The sequence below is a fragment of the Gopherus flavomarginatus genome, chromosome 1, assembly GCF_025201925.1.
Source record: "Gopherus flavomarginatus isolate rGopFla2 chromosome 1, rGopFla2.mat.asm, whole genome shotgun sequence".
NCBI lineage: Eukaryota > Metazoa > Chordata > Testudines > Testudinidae > Gopherus > Gopherus flavomarginatus.
In genome coordinates, this window is record NC_066617.1 from 205,824,262 (window position 1) to 205,846,264 (window position 22,003).

Genomic DNA, 22,003 nt, shown 5'->3' on the forward strand with positions numbered 1-22,003 from the left:
TAAAATGCAACTTTTGACTATTTTCTCCACAAACATGCCACAAAATGGAAGTTTCTATAGTAACACATGATGCAGACTTAATTTGAAATTATAATCTCTCAATAAAGATAAGGGTATTTCCCTCATATCCCCCCCCCCACACCCCCAGTGAGGTTTCGTTTTAAACTCTGTAACTTTGCCACAGAGGTACACCTCTCTTCAGTTCTAGTGGCATGTTTGAAAATAGTTCCTCATTTTAAAAAGAAGCTGCATCTAATGGCACTGTTGAAATTAAAAAAATACGTTTTCAAGCAATCATTTTCCTTATACATGAGCATCATGAATTCTGTATAATCATCAGGTTTGGGCCTCATCTTGTGCTTAAATAATTTTAATTATCACTACTATTGTCTATTTCAGAATGTTCAGAAAAGATAATTGTGTATTCAAAGGAAACAAAACTTACAAAGGTTACAGTTGACTATCGAGATGATTAAAGTAGAATGCATTTTTAAAAATCTAATTGACTTTTCACCTCTCATGCTGTTTGTCTAAGGTTTGCATTTCACTTAGCTTGGCAAAGAAATTAGACTGCACTGTTCAGCTTTTGCTTCTACTGAAGCTTTACGAAAATTTCCATTCAGTCTTGGAATGGAGATTCCCTATTATGTAGTGCCTTTAAAGAGCCAGCAGCAGGACAGGAGCATTTCTGAACTGCTGAATGGGAGATCTACACTGAAATTTTTTTCCAGGGATTTGGTGGTGTGGGACTGGGGAGAAGGCAGCTTACTTTCCAACTGCCAAAATGGGAGCTGAGGGAGTGAGGCAACTGGTTGGCACGTGAGTTTCCTATCAAGAGGGAAGGGGCCAGCCGCTTGCCTGCAAAGTCACTGGGATGTTCAGGGTGGAAGTTGTAAGCCATTGCAAATGGTGCATATTTGAAAATTCTTGTCAAATAGTTTTTATGACCATGTTTATGCTTTGGACTCTTTGGTGGTATCTGATGAAAATCCCATTGCAGTCAATGAGCATCCTTCCATTGATTTCTATGGACTTTGAGTCAGGCATATTCTGTCCACAATTTTCATTCAGTTGATTATTTGTAATTTGCTATTAAAGCTTTGTAATTGGTCACATAAGGCACACGGTTACTTTGCTATTCTGACTGTATTACCTTAAACTTTATAAGTTACTTACACCCCAAATACATTTTTGAAAATTAAATGATTATCAGTTATGGACTCCATACTCGTATTTCATGAGCATTTGTATGGAGCTGTGCAAATGTTCATTAACAGTGAATAATAGAGGTGGTGCAAATAGTGTGACTCAAAACCTGCTTCCTAATTCAATAAACTGTTTGCAAACAGGTTTTTATATTATGCAACCAGCTCTATTCAACAATCAATTTACTTCCTTCAAATGAGAAGAAATCAAATGTAGCAGTTTATAAATTCAAGTTGCATCACAATTTTGTGTTAAAAGATCCCTAGCTGAGGCTTCGTTTTCATCTGCACATATGTTAAGATATCAAACCATTGCATATTCAAACGGCAAAATGCAAACCAGAATATATTACAGTAGAGGCATAAAACTAATGAGCAGAGAAGACATCAAGCCTTGCATAGCTGTTGTGTATTTGCATGCCCACCCTCCCCAAAGAAGGTAATTTAGCAGAACATGGTAATTAAGGCCCCTAGTTCTGCAACTGACTCCATGCAAGTGGACTCCTATGTCCACAGTAAAATCAGTGACACTGATTCATAAGCACAGGTGTCTGCCTATACGGAGTTACATGCAGAATTGGAACCTATAAACCTATTCAAGGATAACAGAAACACATTCGGGCTACTGCACAAGGCCATTTGTCCCCTTTGCACATCAGTAGCCAGCTCACTATATAAACAAATCTTTAAAGAATTTTTGTGTGGATAAAGGACATTTCAGTCAAGCAAATCTAGTGGTACGGGTCCTACAAATAAGAAATATTCAGCCACAGATTAATAGAACAGCTAGAATTATTTGGGTCTTACATATTGGGTGGTAATACATCCCTAAATAGAAAATTGGCACACACACAAGCCCCTCCCCCAACTCTTAACATTTGAAGCAATAGCCCCTAGGAACCAGCTGACTTGATCAGGAATACTCTAGCTAGTCCTTTCCTGACTTACAAAAGAGCAACTATAGGGGAAATGTGAACTCCAAATACCATTTTATGTTTTTGTAGATTTGGTGGGACCAGCCTTTACCCAGATAGCCAAATAAAGAGGCAAACAGATCAATAAAACAGCATCCCAAATGTTCCAAACTGTGGTATCTGTTCTCTGAACGAAACTGAAATGTGCTGTTTCTAAGGACAAGTAATTGTGCTATTTTTTTTGTCCTTTTGATGTAGTTAGATTAGAAAACCTTGCTTGACATATGACATGATCCCATTATATTAGTTCCTAGGAATTATAGAGGAAACCTACTGTATATAATAGCTGGCTCAGCTTGACAATGATAAACATGTCAGGCTGTGACAATCATTCTGTTTATGAATGAAAGGAAGATGTGATTTTTTTAAATGTCATGATTTGGGTGCATAATCTTCTCTGTATCAATCATCTACAATAACTGTAGTAGGATATGGCCTCGTACAGCTTTATGTATTATCTGTGAGCTCTATGATTATGGTAGGTGAGTTGGAAGCATGCGATTATACAGGCCAAATATGCGGAGGAGTTCTGCTAAATGCACATATTTTAAGGTGACCTCAGTGAATGTACATACATACAGAAAATTGTTCCTTGTCCTGTATTCTGGGTTAGAGAGAGAGAGCTGGCAAGAAAATGGAAATCCATTCCCACAAAAATGTGGTAGTTTTGAAAAAAATTCTGTGCTGAATTGGACCAAAAAATAAAAAATGCAACATTTTTCACAGGAAAAGATTAAAAAAAAATCCATTTTAGGAGAGCAGACATAGAAGGTAGAAAGAGAAACTGAGAAGAGCCTTCCAGACAGCCAGTCAGGGAGCTGCCATTTCAATATTCCTCATGGAAAATTGAATATTTTTGGCAAATTGAAATTTTCCTGCAGAAAAACAGCTTTTCTCTCTGTCTCTAGGAGACAGACATATTTTTGGTGTTGATGCCCCTGAAATCTCATTATTTCTCTTAGTGGATGCATGTCAGTATAGCACAGGACAGGGAGAGAACAGAATTCTGTGGCACCCAATAGGTCAGAACCATGGTGTAGTTAATGATCACTACTCTAAATACAGCTCCTGAGGAAGGATTCAAACAACCTCTCTCAGGCAGGATAACCGTATCTTATGACTGATCTTATGTTTGCTGTGGCAAGGTTGAAGAGCAGGAGACTCTTATTTATGCATGGGAAACAGAAATAGTCCATCCTGGCCTGAAACCTGATCTGGGATTTTGGTTGTGGACAGATGTGCTTGGTGACACATATTGGCTGTGTCCTTAATAAGCTTGATCAGGAAAGGTAGATTTTGACACTGGCAAGGTCCTCTGCATCTAGGAGGGGTTTCTTCAGAGAGAGTTAGAATAAAGAATGAGTTTAGGTGGGAAGTAGATTTCCTTTTTTGAATGAGGAATCTGGGGAGGAAAGTGGTAAGGTTTTGTGCATTTGTGTATGGTTTTACCTCTTTTTCTCATGTGTGTAGCCTTCTTCAAAGAAGGATGAAAGCCCCTTGCAGTGAGTAGTACTAGATTCTGCTGTGGGCTTCAGACACTCTAGTTGATGAAGTGATTTGCTACCCTAAATAACTCCCTTAAATATATTTTGGTGATCGCTATGGAGGCAGAGACGAGGGATCACTTGGCATGTAATATTGCCTAGGTATAAGTCTATAGAAACTTTGTTTCAAACTATCTGCTTCAGGACAAGAATTGTTTTGCTATTGGTCAATCATGTGTCCACCATGGTCCACCTTAATCAAGGCATCTGAGAATCATAGATGCCTGTGTTGGCAACTGGGAGAAAGGGGCTATGTGAGAGCCACTGTGGTGGTGGCTAGTGTATGTTTTATAATGTTTCATGGGTGCCATAGCTGAACAACAGACTGAGGATCTGTTGCCTTGAGCATCCTTTGGAATTTGGTCAGGTCCATAAGCCTTTGGGGTTTAACTGTAATTGCCTGGCAGTCACATTGCTTTAGACATGGGGAAGCTCTGACCAGTGCTGGCTTAAATTGATACTATGTCCAACACAGAGGCTGGATTATGATATTCTGTAGTCTGAAGATATAGAAAGATGGGAAGAGCCATACTGGATCTGACTAAAAAGAACAGTAGTACTTGTGGCACCTTAGAGACTAACAAATTTATTTCAGCATAAGCTTTTGTGAGCTACAGCTCACTTCTTTGGATGCATAGAATGGAACACACAGACAGGAGATATTTATAGATTCATAGATTCTAGGGTCAGAAGGGACCAATGTGATCATCTAATCCGACCCCCTGCACAAAGCAGGCCACAGAACCCTACCCATCCACTTCTATAACAAACCCCTAACCTATGCCTGAGTTATTGAAGTCTTCAAATTGTGGTTTGAAGACCTCAAGCTGCAGAGAATCCACCAGCAAGTGACCCATGCCTCACGCTGCAGGGGAAGGCGAAAAACCTCCAGGGCCTCTGACAATCTGCCCCGGAGGAAAATTCCTTCCCGACCCCAAATATGGCGATCAGCTAAACCCTGAGCATGTGGGCAAGACTCACCAGCCAGCACTCAGAAAAGAATTCTCTGCAGTAACTCAGATCCCATCCCATCCAACATCCCATCACCAACCACTGGGCATACTTATCTGGCGATAATCAAAGATCAATTGCCAAAATTTGGCTCTCCCATCATACCATCCCTTCCATAAACTTATCAAGCTTAAGCTTAAAGCCAGATATGTCTTTTGCCCCCACTACTCCCCTTGGAAGGCTGTTCCAGAACTTCTTTCCTCTAATGGTTAGAAACCTTCGTCTAATTTTAAGTCTAAACTTCCTAGTGTCCAGTTTATACCCATTCGTTCTTGTATCTACATTGGTATTAAGCTTAAATAATTCCTCTCCCTCCCTAATATTAATCCCTCTGATATATTTATAAAGAGCAAGCATATCCCCCCTCAGCCTTCTTTTGGCTAGACTAAACAAGCCAAGCTCTTTGAGTCTCCTTTCATACGACAGGTTTTCCATTCCTCGGATCATCCTAGTAGCCCGTCTCTGAACCTGTTCCAGTTTGAATTCATCCTTCTTAAACATGGGAGACCAGAACTGCACACAGTATTCCAGGTGGGGTCTCACCAGCGCCTTATATAACGGTACTAACACCTCCTTATCTTTGCTGGAAATACCTCGCCTGATGCATCCTAAAACCGCATAAGCTTTTTTAACGGCCATATCACATTGGCGGCTCATAGTCATCCTGTGATCTACCAATACCTCAAGGTCCTTCTCCTGCTCTGTTGCTTCCAACTGATGTGTCCCCAATCTATATCTAAAGTTCTTATTATTAAACCCTAAGTGCATGACCTTGCACTTTTCACTATTAAATTTCATCCTATTACTATTACTCCAGTTTACAAGGTCATCCAGATCTTCATGTATGATATCCCGGTCCTTCTCCGTGTTAGCAATACCCCCCAGCTTTGTGTCATCCGCGAACTTTATTAGCACATTCCCGCTTTCTGTGCCAAGGTCAGTAATAAAAAGGTTAAATAAGATTGGTCCCAGAACCGATCCTTGAGGAACTCCACTAGTAACCTCCTTCCAGCCTGACAGTTCACCCTTCAGTATGACCCGTTGTAGTCTCCCCTTTAACCAATTCCTTATCCACCTTTCAATTTTCATATTGATCCCCATCTTTTCCAATTTGACTAATAATTCCACATGTGGAACCGTGTCAAATGCCTTACTGAAATCGAGGTAAATTAGGTCTACTGCATTTCCTTTGTCTAAATAGTCTGTCACCTTCTCAAAGAAGGAGATCAGGTTGGTTTGGCACGATCTACCTTTAGTAAAACCATGTTGTACTTTGTCCCAATTACCATTGACCTCAATGTCCTTAACTACTTTCTCCTTCAAAATTTTTTCCAAGACCTTAGATACTACAAATGTCAAACTAACAGGCCTATAGTTACTCGGATCACTCTTTCTCCCTTTCTTAAAGATAGGAACTACGTCAGCAATTCTCCAGTCGTATGGTACAACCCCTGAGTTTACCGAGTCATTAAAAATTCTCGCTAACGGGCTTGCAATTTCATGCGCCAGTTCCTTTAATATTCTCGGATGAAGATTGTCTGGGCCCTCCGATTTTGTCCCATTAAGCTGTTCAAGTATGGCTTCTACCTCAGATGTGGTAATATCCACCTCCATATCCTCATTCCCGTTTATCATCCTTCCATTACCCCTAAGCTCCCCATTCGCCTTATTAAAGACTGAGGCAAAGTACTTATTTAGATATTGGGCTATGCCTAGGTTATCCTTAACCTCCTTTCCATCCTCAGTGTGTAGCGGTCCCACTTCTTCTTTCTTTGTTTTCTTCTTATTTATATGGCCATAGAACCTTTTACTATTGGTTTTAATTCCCTTTGCAAGGTTCAACTCTACTTGGCTTTTAACCTTTCTCACTTTATCTCTACATGTTCTGACCTCACTAAGATAGCTTTCCTTGCTAATCCCACCCTTCTTCCACTCCTTGTAGGCTTTCTGCTTTTTCTTAATCACCTCTCTGAGATGCTTGCTCATCCAGCTTGGTCTACAACTCCTGCCTATGGCTTTTTTCCCCTTTCTTGGGATGCAGGCTTCCGATAGTTTCTGCAGCTGCGACTTAAAGTAATTCCAGGCCTCTTCGGCATTTAGATCCACAAGTTCTTCAGTCCAATCCACTTCCCTAACTAATTTCCTTAATTCTTTAAGATTAGCCCTTTTGAAATCAAAAACCCTAGTCCCAGATCTATGTTTGTTTATCCTTCCATCTAGTTTGAACTGAATTAGCTCATGATCACTCGAACCAAGATTGTCCCCTAACCATTTCTTCTATGAGGTCCTCACTGCTCACCAAAACCAAATCTAAAATGGCATCCCCTCTTGTCGGTTCTTCAACTACTTGGTGAAGGAATACATCAGCTATCACATCCAGAAAAATCTGAGCCCTACTATTCTTGCTAGCACTTGTCCTCCAGTCTATATCTGGGAAGTTAAAGTCTCCCATGATCACACATTTCCCATTAGTGTTTACTTCCTTAAAAACATTAAAGAAGTCTCTATCAATATCCAAATCAGATCCCGGTGGTCTGTAGCACGCCCCAAACACTATCTCAGGGGAGGCTCTAGTAGCTTTCTTTCCCAGTGTGATTTTCGCCCAGACAGACTCTGTCTTGTCCATTCCATCACTTCTTATTTCTTTACAGTTAACCTCCTCATTGATGTACAATGCTACTCCACCACCTTTGCCTTTATTTCTATCTTTCCTAAACAGCACATAGCCTTCAATACCTGTACTCCAGTCATGATTACTATTCCACCACGTTTCTGTTATCCCTATAATATCCGGTTTCACTTCCTGCACCAGTAGCTCTAGTTCCTCCATTTTGTTCCCTAGGCTCCTCGCATTAGTGTACAGACATCTTAATTTTTGCCGTTTGGCTTCACTCACATTCTGTACTCTGTTAGGCACAGACATTCTACCACCACCATCACCTGTAGTCTGTTATCTACACTACCCTTCCTCCTTATGCCAATTCTTCTGTCCACGGCTGTGTCCCCTCCTTACTTTGTTTACTTCCCTCTCAAGGTTACATTTTGGCGTGGAGATCTCCCGAACATCTCCCAACCATCTCCCCCAAATTTCTAGTTTAAAGCTCTCTTAAACAGATCGGCTAGCTGATTTATACATAGAGAGAACATGAAAAGGTGGAAGTATGCATACCAACTGGAAGAGTCTAATCAATTGAGATGAACTATCATCAGCAGGAGGTTTTATCCTCTTAAATGTGAAACTTTATATCCCTTTCAAAACCTCTTTTATAATATCTGTATTATGATGAAACTGGAAATTTATACCATCCATTCTTTATTAGACTTCTGTTAAATGCTATAATTTTCTTCTCTCTCTCGGCAATGAGTTCCATAGGCTAACTGTGTGTTGTGAGAAACAGCATTTCCTCTTATCTGTTTTAAATTCACTGCCTTTCAGTTATATTGCATGTCCCCCTTGTACTCACATTGTCAGGAAGGGTGACTAGAAGTGCCCAGGTCTCAGGTGTAGTTATCTGAGCTGGACTGAAATGATCTGTGAGAGTCCTAAAGTGTGGGGAGAAGGAATGTGGTTTTTTGTCTGTCAATGTAGATGCTAAAGTCTTCCAGGGTGACTCTGGGGAAATATACCTCTGTCCCCAGCAACATCTGTCATTTCCTTTAATTAAAACGTGAGTTTTTGGGGGTGCATAGAAAAGTAGAAAGTCGGTGTTGGTTTTGGCTCTCATTCAACAGACTGATAAGAACTCAAATAGAAAGCGAGCATGCTGCCCCAGTGCCCAGATCCTGCTAGTTAAAGACATAGGCCCTCCAGAAACAGCTCCTGGTTGTGGCAGGGATGTATGCTCAAGTTCTGCAGCTGCTTCTGTGTTGGGAGGGGGAGAAAAGCAGCATTTCTAAACACTTCATATATGTGGATTTTGTTGGTGGTGATAAATTGCCAATTAGGGAAGTAAGCCCTCCGTGCTTGTTTTTACAGCTGCATGAGCGTGTTTTCTTCTGAGAGGGCCTTGATGTTTTTCACCAGCTCCCAAATCTGTGTATGTGGAATTTTAATTAAGAGAAATAATTGCAAATTATGATTATATGAAAAACTGGAGTGAGTTCAGAGAAGAGCCACAAAAATGATGAGGAGATTGAAGGGACTGAATGATGAGGCAGGATTAAAAGAGTTTAATGTGTGGTTTAGCTCACGTTATTAAAGGGGCCAAATACCTGCATATATCCGAAGGGTGTAATCATGAAGGAGATGAATTATTTAGTGTGACATGGGTGGAGGAAAGGTATAATTAGTAGTAAGAGGCAGAAACTAAGAAAGGGAAACTTAGGCTATATATCAGGAAAAAGTTACATAAAATGGGATATTGGTCTGTTCAAGAGCCTCTCTGTGGAACTGGTAGTATCCTGATAGCTAGAGATTTTTAAAATTCTCCACTTTTTAGTGTTTTATTCAGGCTAAAGGAAGCAAAGCATTGCCAAGGGAGATGGACTGTGTGTTTAATAGGCCTTTTCCATCTCTAGCTTTTTATGGGTTTTTTTATAGCTCTTTTTAAACTTTTGGTGTTTTTTCTATTTCTCTTCTTTATAATATATAAAATTTTAAAATAAAGGTAAAAGGAAAGACCTCTTTAAAAGAGTTGGAAGATCCAGCATTTTGAGTGGGATTAGCTGGTTGTCTATAACTAGCATAGCTTGAGTGAATAAAAGGTGTTTAGGCCCCATGAGATATTGTTAACTTGTGAGTATTGCTGTAGTGTACAGTACCTCCTATCCCCTGCTGAATGCCTATTGTTAGACAAAGGAGTAGCAGAGCAGCCAGACAGAAGATTGTGATGGGAGGATACAGTCTAACCAAATGGCTGAATTGATAAGAGATTACAGGATTTTTTTAATTTAGCCACTAAATGTAGCCTGGCAAAACCCACCTCCCCTTGGTAGGAGTGTAAAATAATTCAGACTTGACCCTGTTCTGATAGAGTGGGATATTTATCCTTCACATCAAATCCTTTAGCTCTTCCTTTTCTATGAGAAGATTTTCCAGTCATTGATTCTACAGGGTTTTGCAAGTTACCTTCACTCAAAGTCAAGGGTTTTTAAAATCCAGTAGTTTTATGGCAATACCTTATGAATAGCTGTTCTCTTCTATCTCAAATACAATTATTTCAGGATCATTCTTCCCTTAAATGTTCACCAGCTTTGTGTGTTCATCATGCCATGGTTACATCCTAGAACTGAAATCCATTAGTTGCTTATCTGTTTGATGGATCAATAAACCTGCTAACAGGTCAGACAGGTTTGTATAGCTTTCAGAAACACTGATCCTTTCCTGCACCATTTCACTGTTGTCATCTGCTCCGTGCGAAGACAACTGATCAGTGCTTGAGTCATTTTTTAAATTCCTTTCTTCTCCTGAGTGAATACCAGCTTACTGCTTTTTTCTGTGTAGCGGATCTTTTTCAGAATTGCAGAGCACTCACAATTCCAATAGAAGTATATGTGGAGGGAGGGGCAGGGGCTCAGTATCTCTGGCAAATTTAAGCTGATAAGAAATAAATATTACATACAAAAACCAAAATAAAACCAACCAATTGCCCTCCACACACATTAAAGAACATTATTAAGATTGCAAAATCAAATGTTGAAAAGTTAGAAAATACCAGAATTAAGGAAGCCGGTGCAACCTTAATTTGTCCCCCCTGTGTGTATGCATTATGATACAATCTTTAATTACATGATCACATACAATTTTTTTTCACAGCCCCACTGCCTCATTCAGTGCACAGGATGGACAGTGCTCACTTAATGGGCAGCTATTCAATATTTTGTTTTCTCTTCATTGTTCAATGTGTGGTCCCAGGCCTTATTTACTGCACGCTATCCAAACCCCTGCTCTGAAGACAGAATTAATCATTTCTTCATGGGCTTCTCTGGTGTTCATCACTATGGCTTCACAAATATTAGTTTATTTTCACAACAACCTGTTAAATGAATAGGAGGGTTGTACCCTTTGCCATCCCTGGCCAACTTTCTGTGGATTTTTAAAGTTATAAGCTTTTGAAAAAGCACAGAGATTAAGGTAAAAAGTATCCACTCATTCTGGGTACCCAGGGGACCTGATTTTTTTTCAGAGCACTTAGTATTCTGTAGAACTTAATAAAGCGCCAAAGAGCCATTGACTTCAGTTACAATAGTGAGTGCTCAGCACTTCTCCAATTCAGACCTGAGGGTCTCAAGTTGGCAACTGAAAAAATGAAGGATGTACAATTAGTGATCACTGGTGAAAAGTTTGGCTTAAGTGTCTTGCCCAGCATCACATAGGAACCTGACACCAAGGCAAGGATAGAATCCAGTTCTTCAGGGCAGAATTCAACTGCCTTAACCATGAGACCAATCTTTCTCTTCCTATAATCTCCTACCTTGCTCTTCACGCACATTGCAGCTTCTACAACAAATGAAACAAGGGTCCTACATACAACAGCTTCTGTTGCTACACTACGCTGATTCATCCGCAGAATAGGTCCATCCTATGCAATGAACGAGGTAGGCCTCTTGGACGAGGGGAATGGTACTATATGATGATGTAATTAAAGCCTGTGTCATAATATACAAGCACAAGGGATCTGATTTAAAGTGACATGGGCAACCTTAATTCTGGTATTTCCTAACCTTTGAGTTCTTGCCAGTTTTCAGCTTTAATAGTGTACTTTTAATATAATGTGTGTGTCGCTTCCTAGGCTTTTTTATTTTTTTTTAAAAGCAAACTGAAAAAATTGAATTCTATGGCATCATATGGATCACATGCGATGTGTCATTAGCAGGGTTGTAGTCTTTAGATCCACCATTCCTACCTCTGCCACTTGAATGGAGTACAGTAGGTTGCATTATCTATGCACCAGTACTAGAAGTAAATGGGACAGTTTGCCAGTGGGTTCACAGATATTTGCTGACAGTAATGGTGAGACTCAGGAAGGCTGGGTTCCAGTCCAGGCTCTGGAGGGGACTGTGCTCTAATGGGCACAGATTCTTCCCCTTTGGCCCCAAACTAGAGAACTTCTGCTCTGTCCCTCCAAGTCCCTGTCCCAGTCCTAGCTCCTCAACTCAGTCCCATTCTTCTCACCTAGCCAGTTCCAATCTCCACTCTTCATGCTTCTCGTCCCAATCTTCCCCACCCTAAGTCCCATTCTCCTTGACCAGCCATTCCAAGTTTTCCCCTTATCCTCAGTCCATATTCCCAGTTCCCATCCTCCTGACTCCTCATCTGATCTCTCTCTCACATCCCACTAGCCTCTAGTCCCCTCTCCCTCCTGGCCCATGTTCCCTGGCTCCCGGTCCCAGTCTCCTCCTTCTACCTTCTCCTCTGATTTCAGTCACCCCCAACCTACTGGCTTTTGAACTGTCCCATTTCCCTTTCTTGGCTTCCAGTACCAGTCTACTTGCCCAGTCAGTCCCAGACCCGCCCCCGCAACCAGTCCAATTCCCCTCATCTCCCGGCTCCTTGTCTGAATCTATTCCCCACTCTCCTGGCCTGGCTCTTGTCTTCTCTGCATTTGTACCAGGAAGCTTCCTCTTCCATGTGTCCGAGCGTCAGCAGGGTGTGTATTAGAGTACAAGGACAGACAGTCTCCCTGCTTTCAGTTCCTGTCCCTGGACCAGCACATTTCAAGGAAAATCCTGTGCAGACCTGGTCTGGCACATACTCAGTGCAGACAGAATCTTCAGAGAATTTAGCTGCAAAAGTCTGCAAGTCTCTGAGCGTGTGCAACCAGTGAGGTTTTCAAAGGCTTATAACTTGTCCAAATTTGAGCATATTTTCAAGGGGAAGGCAAAGGGTGCATCCCTGAGACATAGGCCATGCCCTTGCCAAATTTCAAATCGCTGCTTCAGAACATGGGGGGCTCTAGAACTTTTCAAAGACAACTTTTCAAAGAATTTTTAACATGGGCAGATCAAATTTTTTTTAATCTAGAAATAACTGAACCATATTGACTTAAATATGTTAAAAAAGTATATCAGCCTAAGACAGACACTTGCCGTGGAAAATTTTAAGTCAAGTGGTTAAAGTTTGGCAAAGTTATAAGCAACTGAAAACTGGGTTGTACAATGGGATGTGTTGGCCAACTTTAAAAAAAAGGTGGTGCAATGACCCCCACCCATAATCATTATTTCTCTTTAGGCAAATGGAAACGACTGCTTTCACTTAGAATTCAGTTCTTGGCCAGCCTTCCTTTGTTCTTTAGAGTTTATTTTTCTCAATGTTTTCTCATCTTGGCAAGGTAGAAGTGTTGTCCACTCTGATGATAGCTGATGAGTTTCGTAAGGCCCAGCTCATGGAGTCATATGATTATGTGGGATTGTCAACATTCATTTAACCAGTCAGTTTCTGTCCCTCACAGTTGTGGAGAAAAGCTTGAGATTGTGAACCTGAAAGGCTTAAAACCATAAGGGAAACAAACAAACTCCAACTATTTTAAAATATAATACGATGGTGGGCTGGATCAAGATTTTTTTGCATGGTAGGGATCAGCAATACTGTATTAATAACAGTTTCCTGATTAAGGCAAGTCTTTCCTCAGTGTTATTTCTCATTACAGATATAAACTCACAGTCTGCTATCCTTTTGTTAATGCTGTTCATATTTGTATCGAGGCAAGAGAGCTCTTTGCTTTACTGAATAATGAAGTTCTAGTTTAGAATTTCATTCTCCTCACAAAACTCAACCTTTGTCATGAAGAAGAGATTGTATTTTCATTTTATTACAATTGTATTGTCCTCTCTGTTCTTTTCTATTCATTACATGCATCAGGCTAATCTCATCTGAAAGAAATATATATATATATTGAAACACAGGCTTTTATTTGTTTTTTAAGTTTAAATTTGTCCAGAGAAATTAAATCTCGAAATGAACTCTATCAAACTGTATGTGCAGGATCAAATCAACAGTGATTCATGTTCCATTTAATATAATTTAATAGAACACCCTATTCACCGCAGTGGCTTGGTATCCACAGTGAAACTACCTTTCTGTAATTAGCTGTTATAACAGGGCCTTTCCCTTGCTGGAAAAAGAAGACAGCCTGCAAACACATTTTATGGGAAACAAAGATTAATATTTTGTCAACTGAATGACACAGACTTGTCTAATTATTCTACTGTTAATAAACCATGATAAGGTGAACAATATACCTTGGAACTGGATACGTTGGAAAGAAATGAAGCTAAACGTCTTTAGGCACAGACTAATAGCTCAGTTGAATTAGCCTTCTAAATGTCTTATTTGTAGATTTCATGGCTCAACGGGACCACTGTGATCATCTAATCTGAGCTCCTGTATAACACAAGCCATAGAACTTCCCCCAAAAACTTCCTTAGAGTTTCTGCAATTTCATTTTGCAGAGTAAAAATCTGTTTTAAGTTATACAATCTCAGTTTCTGACTAAATAATGCGATACATCTGTATTCAAATGTCACACGAGAAGTTGTACTCTGTACAGTTCATCATAATGCTTAGGAATGCTTTTTGAGACCCATGATTCTCTTAACTTGTTTTTTTTGTTGGGGGGGAGATCTACTAGTCCTGTAGAATAGGAATAGATACTTAGGACCAGTTCTTCAAAGGGCTTCTAGTTGTGTACATGCAAATTATTTACACAAGTGATTTTGGGCACACTGAAGATAGATTTATGCACACACAACCCATCTGTAAAAGGTATACAGTATACTTCTGATTATCTGAATAGCATGGAGTACATGGATTTTTTTTCATCTAATTGGGAGTTCAAGTAATCAAGAAGGCAGCAACCTTTCTGCCATTCAGCAGCGAGGTGGCCTCCTCCCACAGCTGAGGGCTCAACCTCCTCCTCGCAGTCCTGACCATGCCTCTCTGTGCTGCCTTGCTTGCTCACTCCCATGACAGCAAGGCTGCAGAAGGATCCCTGGACTGCAGTAGGGCCGTGACACCTGATTCCTGCAGGCACAAGGTGCAGGGAGGAGGCTGTGGTCCTGGTGAAACAGAGCAGGCACATCAGCCTTTGACCATTCTTTTTAATGACCCATTCGGTCCACTTAGGGGAGTGTGTTGCCCAGCTACCTAAGTCCCTTAGTCTTCCCTGAGACCAAACATAATCTTTTTCCACCTCACTGGTAGCCGGGCAAAGTATAGAGGGAAACTGAGGCACACATAGGCTCATAAAAATATTACAAAAAACTCCCACTTCATTACAGCACTTCTTTTAGAACAGTAGTTTCAGATCACTTAACATGGAAAATTGTAACCTGGATCAACTTTCAAGTGTAGACAAATCCTAAGTTTCATTTTTTTGTAAAACTGTATCTTAGCATTAGCCTGACAGAGTAAAATATTTTCTTTTCTCCCTTTTAAAATTCACCTTATTTAAGCTCTCCTAGACTGATGCACTAACAAGCTTTCCGGGAAAAAATAGTCAGTTTCCAGGATCTTCCTTTAATTTCCCCCAATTCTATTGGGAAATAACTTTGTCAGCTTATGAACTTGGGTCTTACCCTTCCAGGCTCACAAGAAATATAGACAATTCTTCATCAACCCTATCTCAAATGATAGAACAAGCCCCAAACTTACAGTTAGCAGTTACATATTCAAAACAATGCACATCTACCAGAGCCCTAAGAAATCATTGAAAGACCTCTCACATACCTCTGAGGGCATAATTCATATGGGGCACATTCTGCAGACGTGCATCCTGTTCAGTTCTATTGAATTCAGTGGGGCTGTGCTGCGCGTAAGAGTTTACACTAAGGCCTCGATCCAGTATAGTGCTTAAAGCATGTGCTTGACTTTAGTAGTCTTATCAACTTTAGAACTAAAAGTAATCCCATTAAGTCAAACATGTACTTAGGTACTTAGCTGGATAAGGATCTAAATCCACAAAGACCCAAATCTACTTTAATAAAATAATAGATATGAGGAAGGAGAAATTTGTCTTTTCTTCAAGATGGGTTGAAGAAAAGAATGATTCAAGGCATGGAAGTGGGAGTGATTAGTGGGCTTTGAAGAGATCTTTGTTCCCAGGGAGTATTTCCTATTTTTTTAGTGCTATTGTATGAAAAAACAAAATGAGTTGTGGGGGGAGGGAATAGTTTAACTTCCTATTTGTACTCACTCGTCAACTCTGTCAATTTGGCCATCTCTTTCTCTTTTGTGCTTCTCCTAGAGATAAAATAAAAACAAACATACATATATATAAAATACATGTGACTGGAGGTGGTGCTATATGGGATATTGTCATCTGAATCACTTCTTTGTATATATTGTTGTTTCCTAAATAATGTTGGAATAATCAGTGATCACATTTTTTGAATAGGAAAATCCTCCAGATACTCCTACAGTATTTTTGTTCTAATTTTTCTGTTAAATGGGCCCTAACTTAGGGAGCTCTTATAGTGCTTGAATTGTGTTTGTGAAGTATGAGATGCATGTGTGTGTAGATAGAGCCATTGAACTTCTTCAATCAAAGAGATGGAGTAGGAAATTGCTCTTTCTTTTCCACACTGCACACTACAATGCTTTAAGACATCTCAGTTCTAATGAACCCCCTCAGACGATCATTTAGGCTACGTCTTCACTACCCACCGTATCGGTGGGTAGCAATCGATTGCTCAGGGATCGATATATCACATCTCATCTAGACGCGATATATCGATCCCTGAATGCGTTTATGTCGATTCTGGAACTCCACCAACCCGAATGGAGTTGCGGAATCGACAGGGGGAGCTGTGGACATCGATCCCGCACCGTGAGGATGGTGAGTAATTTGGTCTTAGATACTTCGACTTCAGCTACGTTATTTACGTAGCTGAAGTTGCGTATCTGAGATCGATTTTCCCCCGTAGTGTAGACCAGCCCTTAGATAAAGAAATGCAAGTGTAGGGATCAGTGAATCTCAAAAAGAGATTAGGTAGTTTGAGTGAATGTCAAACCATTGGAAATAAACACTGAATGGAACGAATCCAGTCAGTTCATTTATCACTATGGTACACAAGGATGCATATGCTCCATCTAACCATGCGCTTGTTCTCTTGTGCTGTTTGTTTGAATCAAAAATACTGTATAAACTTAAAAATAAAAAACTTCCTAAAATCTGTGTCCTTTTTCTAGTCATAATGTTTGTTGGGTCCTACTGCTGCTAAGCCTCTCATTGCTAAGGCCTGATCCAAAGCCAACTGAATTCAATAGACTCCCACTGACTGATGACAGTGGGCTGTAGTTCGTGCCCTAGCACAGCATGGTTTGTTATGCAGACTTGTCCTGGTCAGAGCAGTGAGGGCCTGGTGTGTTCTGCTGGTAGTATGGGGTTTGGTGGTGCTCTCTGCTGCAAGATGTATGCAGACTCTCAGGTAGTTAACAAGGCAGGATTCAAATAATCCTGGGGCTCTAGGCATGTCCCAGGTTCGGACCTTGCTCTGATGTGTGTCCCCCAAATTCCTTCAGATCCCACAGCCTCACCCCTGTGTGGGGTAGCAGTATTTGAGCCTCTCCCATCTTCTAAGAGATGAGGTAGTGTCTGTGATCCCCTTCCTCCCAGGTACCCAGATGACACCTGAGCTAGAAGGTGGGACGCCTCCTTCTTCAGTGTCTGGGGCCCATCCCTTGGCTGTGCACAGGAGGTGGGGACCACTTCTCTACTCTGGACTGATGGTGCTCTCTGCCTTACTCCCTCCATTGCAGTGGTGGGTGTAGTGGTAAGGCTCCCTCTTCCCTTGAGCATCTGTTGTGGGGGCCTCACCCAGAGTAGGGGGTGGTGGTTTGGGGGCCAGGCAGCTCTGTCCGCTGGAAGATGTCTACAGACATCACTGCATGAATTACCTTGGGTCGTGTTTTCATGCTGTTCACAAATGAGAGCTAACCCTCACACCTATTTTTTTTTTCAAATGAAAGCTGAAATTCTGATGTCACATGACTCTGGGAGCCAAGGCTCTAGGCACTGGACCTATAGTCTCCATGTCTCAGTCCAGCACTGGTTCCTACTCAGAATAAGTTTCAGAGTAGCAGCTGTGTTAGTCTGTATCCACAAAAAGAACAGGAGTACTTGTGGCACCTTAGAGACTAATAAATTTATTTCAGCATGAGCTTTTGTAAGCTACAGCTCACTTCTTCGGATGCATAGAATGGAACATGCAGACAGGAGATATTTATACATACAGAGAACATGAAAAGTGGAAGTATGCATACCAACAGGAAGAGTCTAATCAATTGAGATGAGCTATCATCAGCAGGAGAAAAAAAACTTTTGAAGTGATAAGGCCAGTCCTCGCTTATGGACAGCCTCCCAACCTGAAGCAAATACTCACCAGCAACAGCACACCATATAACATAAACACTAACCCAGGAACCTATCCTTGCAACAAAGCCCGATGCCAGCTCTGTCCACATATCTATTCAAGTGACACCATCATAGGACCTAATCACATCAGCCATGCCATCAGGGACTTGTTCACCTGCACATCTACCAACGTGATATATGCCATCATGTGCCAGCAATGCCCCTCTGAAATGTACATTGGCCAAACCAGACAGTCTCTGCGCAAAAGAATAAATGGACACAAATCTGACATCAGGAATCATAACATTCAAAAACCAGTGGAAGAATACTTCAACCTCTCTAACCACTCAGTGACAGACTTGAAGGTGGCAATCTTGCAACAAAAAAACTTCAAAAACAGACTCCAAAGAGAGACTGCTGAACTTGAATTAATATGCAAATTAGATACAATTAACTCAGGCTTAAACAGAGACTGGGAATGGTTGGGTCATTACACTAATTGAATCTATTTCCCTATGTTAAGTTCTCCTCACACCTTCTATGGGTCATCTTAATTATCACTTAAAAAGTTTTTTTTCTCCTGCTGATGATAGCTCATCTCAATTGATTAGACTCTTCCTGTTTGTATGCATACTTCCACCTTTTCATGTTCTCTGTATGTATAAATATTTCCTGTCTATGTGTTCCATTCTATGCATCCGAAGAAGTGAGCTGTAGCTCACGAAAGCTCATGCTGAAATAAATTTGTTAGTCTCTAAGGTGCCACAAGTACTCCTGTTCTTTTTACTCAGAACAAGTATCTGAAAAACTGTATCTGAATTAATTTGTTTCTGTTTGCCTCAAAACCCAAGAGTTTAATTAACAAAAATCCCACAAACCTAGCATTTCTTAGCAATAGAAAGAATTAGAATTTGCGATGTTAACAGAAGGATACTAAATGTTGCATTGCAGTGTCTATCGCACAATATATTTCTAACTTTGTGACACAGTTAAGGTCACACACCAAGGCCATGTCTACATCTAAAATTTTGCAGCGCTGGTTGTTACAGCTGTATTAGTACAGCTGTATAGGGCCAGCGCTGCAGAGTGGCCACACTTACAGCAACCAGCGCTGCAAGTGGTGTTAGATGTGGCCACACTGCAGCGCTGTTGGGCGGCTTCAAGGGAGGTTCGGGGAACGCGAGAGCAAACCGCGGCGAAGCTGGTCTCCTTTCCCGGTTTGCTCTCTCGTTCCCCGAACCCCGAGCAAGCAGGTCTCCTTCCCTGCGGTTTGCAGGGTGGTTCGGGGAACGCGAGAGCAAACCGCGGCGAAGCTGGTCTCCTTTCCCGGTTTGCTCTCGCGTTCCGGAACCACCCTGCAAACCGCAGGGAAGAAGACCTGCTTGTTCGGGGAACGCGAGAGCAAACCGCGGCGAAGCTGGTCTCCTTCCCCGGTTTGCTCTCGCGTTCCCGAACCACCCTGCAAACCGCAGGGAAGGAGACCTGCTTGCTCGGGGTTCGGGGAACGCGAGAGCAAACCGAGAAAGGAGACCAGCTTCGCCGCGGTTTGCTCTCGCGTTCCCGGAACCACCCAGCAAACCGCGGGGAAGGAGACCTGCTTGCTCGGGGGTTCGGGGAACGAGAGAGCAAACCGGGAAAGGAGACCAGCTTCGTCGCGGTTTGCTCTCGCGTCCCCCGAACCCCCGAGCAAGCAGGTCTTCTTCCCTGCGGTTTGCAGGGTGGTTCGGGGAACGCGAGAGCAAACCGCGGCGAAGCTGGTCTCCTTTCCCGGTTTGCTCTCGCGTTCCGGAACCACCCTGCAAACCGCAGGGAAGGAGACCTGCTTGTTCGGGGAACGCGAGAGCAAACCGCGGCGAAGCTGGTCTCCTTTCCCGGTTTGCTCTCGCGTTCCCGGAACCACCCAGCAAACCGCAGGGAAGGAGACCTGCTTGCTCGGGGTTCGGGGAACGCGAGAGCAAACCGGGGAAGGAGACCAGCTTGATTACCAGAGGCTTCCTCAGGTATGCTGGGATACCTGCTTATTCCACGGAGGTCAAGAAAAGCGCTGGTAAGTGTCTATATTTGATTACCAGCGCTGGATCACCAGCGCTGGATCCTCTACACCCGAGACAAAACGGGAGTACGGCCAGCGCTGCAAACAGGGAGTTGCAGCGCTGGTGGTGCCCTGCAGATGTGTACACCTCCTAAGTTGCAGCGCTGTAACTCCCTCACCAGCGCTGCAACTTTCTGATGTAGACAAGCCCCAAGTCAGTGAAGGTGAGTGAGGTTAATGGCCAAAGGCATGCTCAAAAGGTAGCAACATGGAGCCAGGTTTTTGCATTGTTGTGAAAAGGAAGAATGAGAGAGAGCACTAATTAGAATCAATGCAGCAGTGCCAATAATAGAGAAATATTCAGAATACTGTAGGTCAGTAACTTCTATAGTATCCAGCATCAAGGCAAAACACTTATCCCTTTGGAAATCCTTATCAGAATCATGGGTCTATGGTTTTTTGTTTTAAATTATTTTAGAATTTGATCTTAAAAGCACTTCTGTTACCCAATTTATAGTTGACAGATGAACAAATAGTAAGTTGAAGACAAACTTTTAGCTCTGAAGACAAAGGGCTAGATTATCAGATAGAAACAAGTTATTATAATAACAATTAAGTATTTAGTCTTGGATATTATTGAACAGCCCTGCTAATGATAAGGCCTCATAATGAGGGAAGAGGAGACTAGAATGTCATTCTACTTGTTAAAATAAAATATTTAGTGTAATAAAGAGGGATAGGGCTAAACAGTTTTGTCATTTTGAGCTCTGATAATGACCAAGTATCTGTTCAGGGGAAGCTAGCACACTGAAGTCCTAAGAGAATGTGCACTTTCCTACAATAATGACCTGAAACATTCACAGATAAATGCTTTCATGAAACAGAGACAATTATCTGTGAATCAGTAACAGACCCTTATTGGAGCAAAAACTTGAATTTCAGTTAGCAGTCTTGCCAGGGCCGGCCTTAGGATTTATGGTGCCCTAGGCGAGATTATTAAACTAGTGTCCCTGTGCCTGATCAGCTCTTAGCAACACAAACATAAGCTTACAGTATTGGAAAACTTGCCACATTCACGTTATTAAAACCAGTTTAACTTAATTAAGCACACTGTAATGCTGATGGACTAGCACTAAAGAAGCAGCACTATAGAAAAAATTCTGATATGACAGAATGATGCAAATAATATATTTTTTTTAATTTATCAAAAATTTATTGGAAATTTATATGAAGAGGTATTGAAACAAAGATTTGTTTTTAATTAAAAGCAATCTTTCTGGCTTTTTTGGCTGCAAAATCAGTAATAATGTCATCGTATGACAAAGGCAAAGTCGTGTCTTGTTCGATTGCAAGAATAGCAAGACCAGTTAAGCGTTCCTGACTCATGGTAGAGTGGAGATAGTTTTTAATGAGCTTTAGTTTTGAGAAACTCCGTTCTCCTGATGCTACTGTTACAGGAATTGTCAGTAGAATACGAGTGGCAATGTACACATTAGGATATATGTCAACAAGTTTGCAGGTATGAATAAACTGTACAATGTCCATCACCGATTTTGCATGTGGCAACATTGATGACAGTGTACTCAATTCTTTGTACAGTTCAAGTCCATTTAAATCAAAACTATCACCGTGCTTCAGGAGGCTCTCTAGGTTCTTGCACTTTGTCATTAGTTGCTCTTGTTTTCCTATTTCGTTGAATTTAGTTATGTCATACAAAAATCCAAACTGTTCATGGTGTACTTGCAAGGCATTAAACCTTTCATCAACAGCAGATACTGCTTTATCCATCACAACATTAAAAAATTCAACCTCAGATTTCTTTTCTGGATCGTCTATGGGCATGATCTGCTGTACAGATTCTTCACAAAGAAGTGTCCCTGGCCTTTTTAACTCATATTAACTATGTATTTACTTTATGAAAGTTGGAGAAAACATTGTGAAAACG

General features: G+C 41.3%; 1 protein-coding gene across 3 annotated transcripts in view; it reads right to left on the minus strand.

Annotated features, from left to right (window-relative positions):
- KCNJ6 (potassium inwardly rectifying channel subfamily J member 6) overlaps positions 1–22,003 on the minus strand; it is a 260,310-nt gene that overhangs the window by 171,122 nt on the left and 67,185 nt on the right. The window contains exon 2 of one of the 3 annotated variants that reach the window (XM_050916497.1): positions 15,867–15,913. The exons of the other annotated variants lie outside the window; for them this stretch is intronic. Within the exon in view, the coding sequence (XP_050772454.1) occupies positions 15,867–15,891 (25 nt within the window). The 5' untranslated portion in view covers positions 15,892–15,913. The remainder of the gene's footprint in view (positions 1–15,866; positions 15,914–22,003) is intronic. 3 annotated transcript variants of the gene reach the window in all.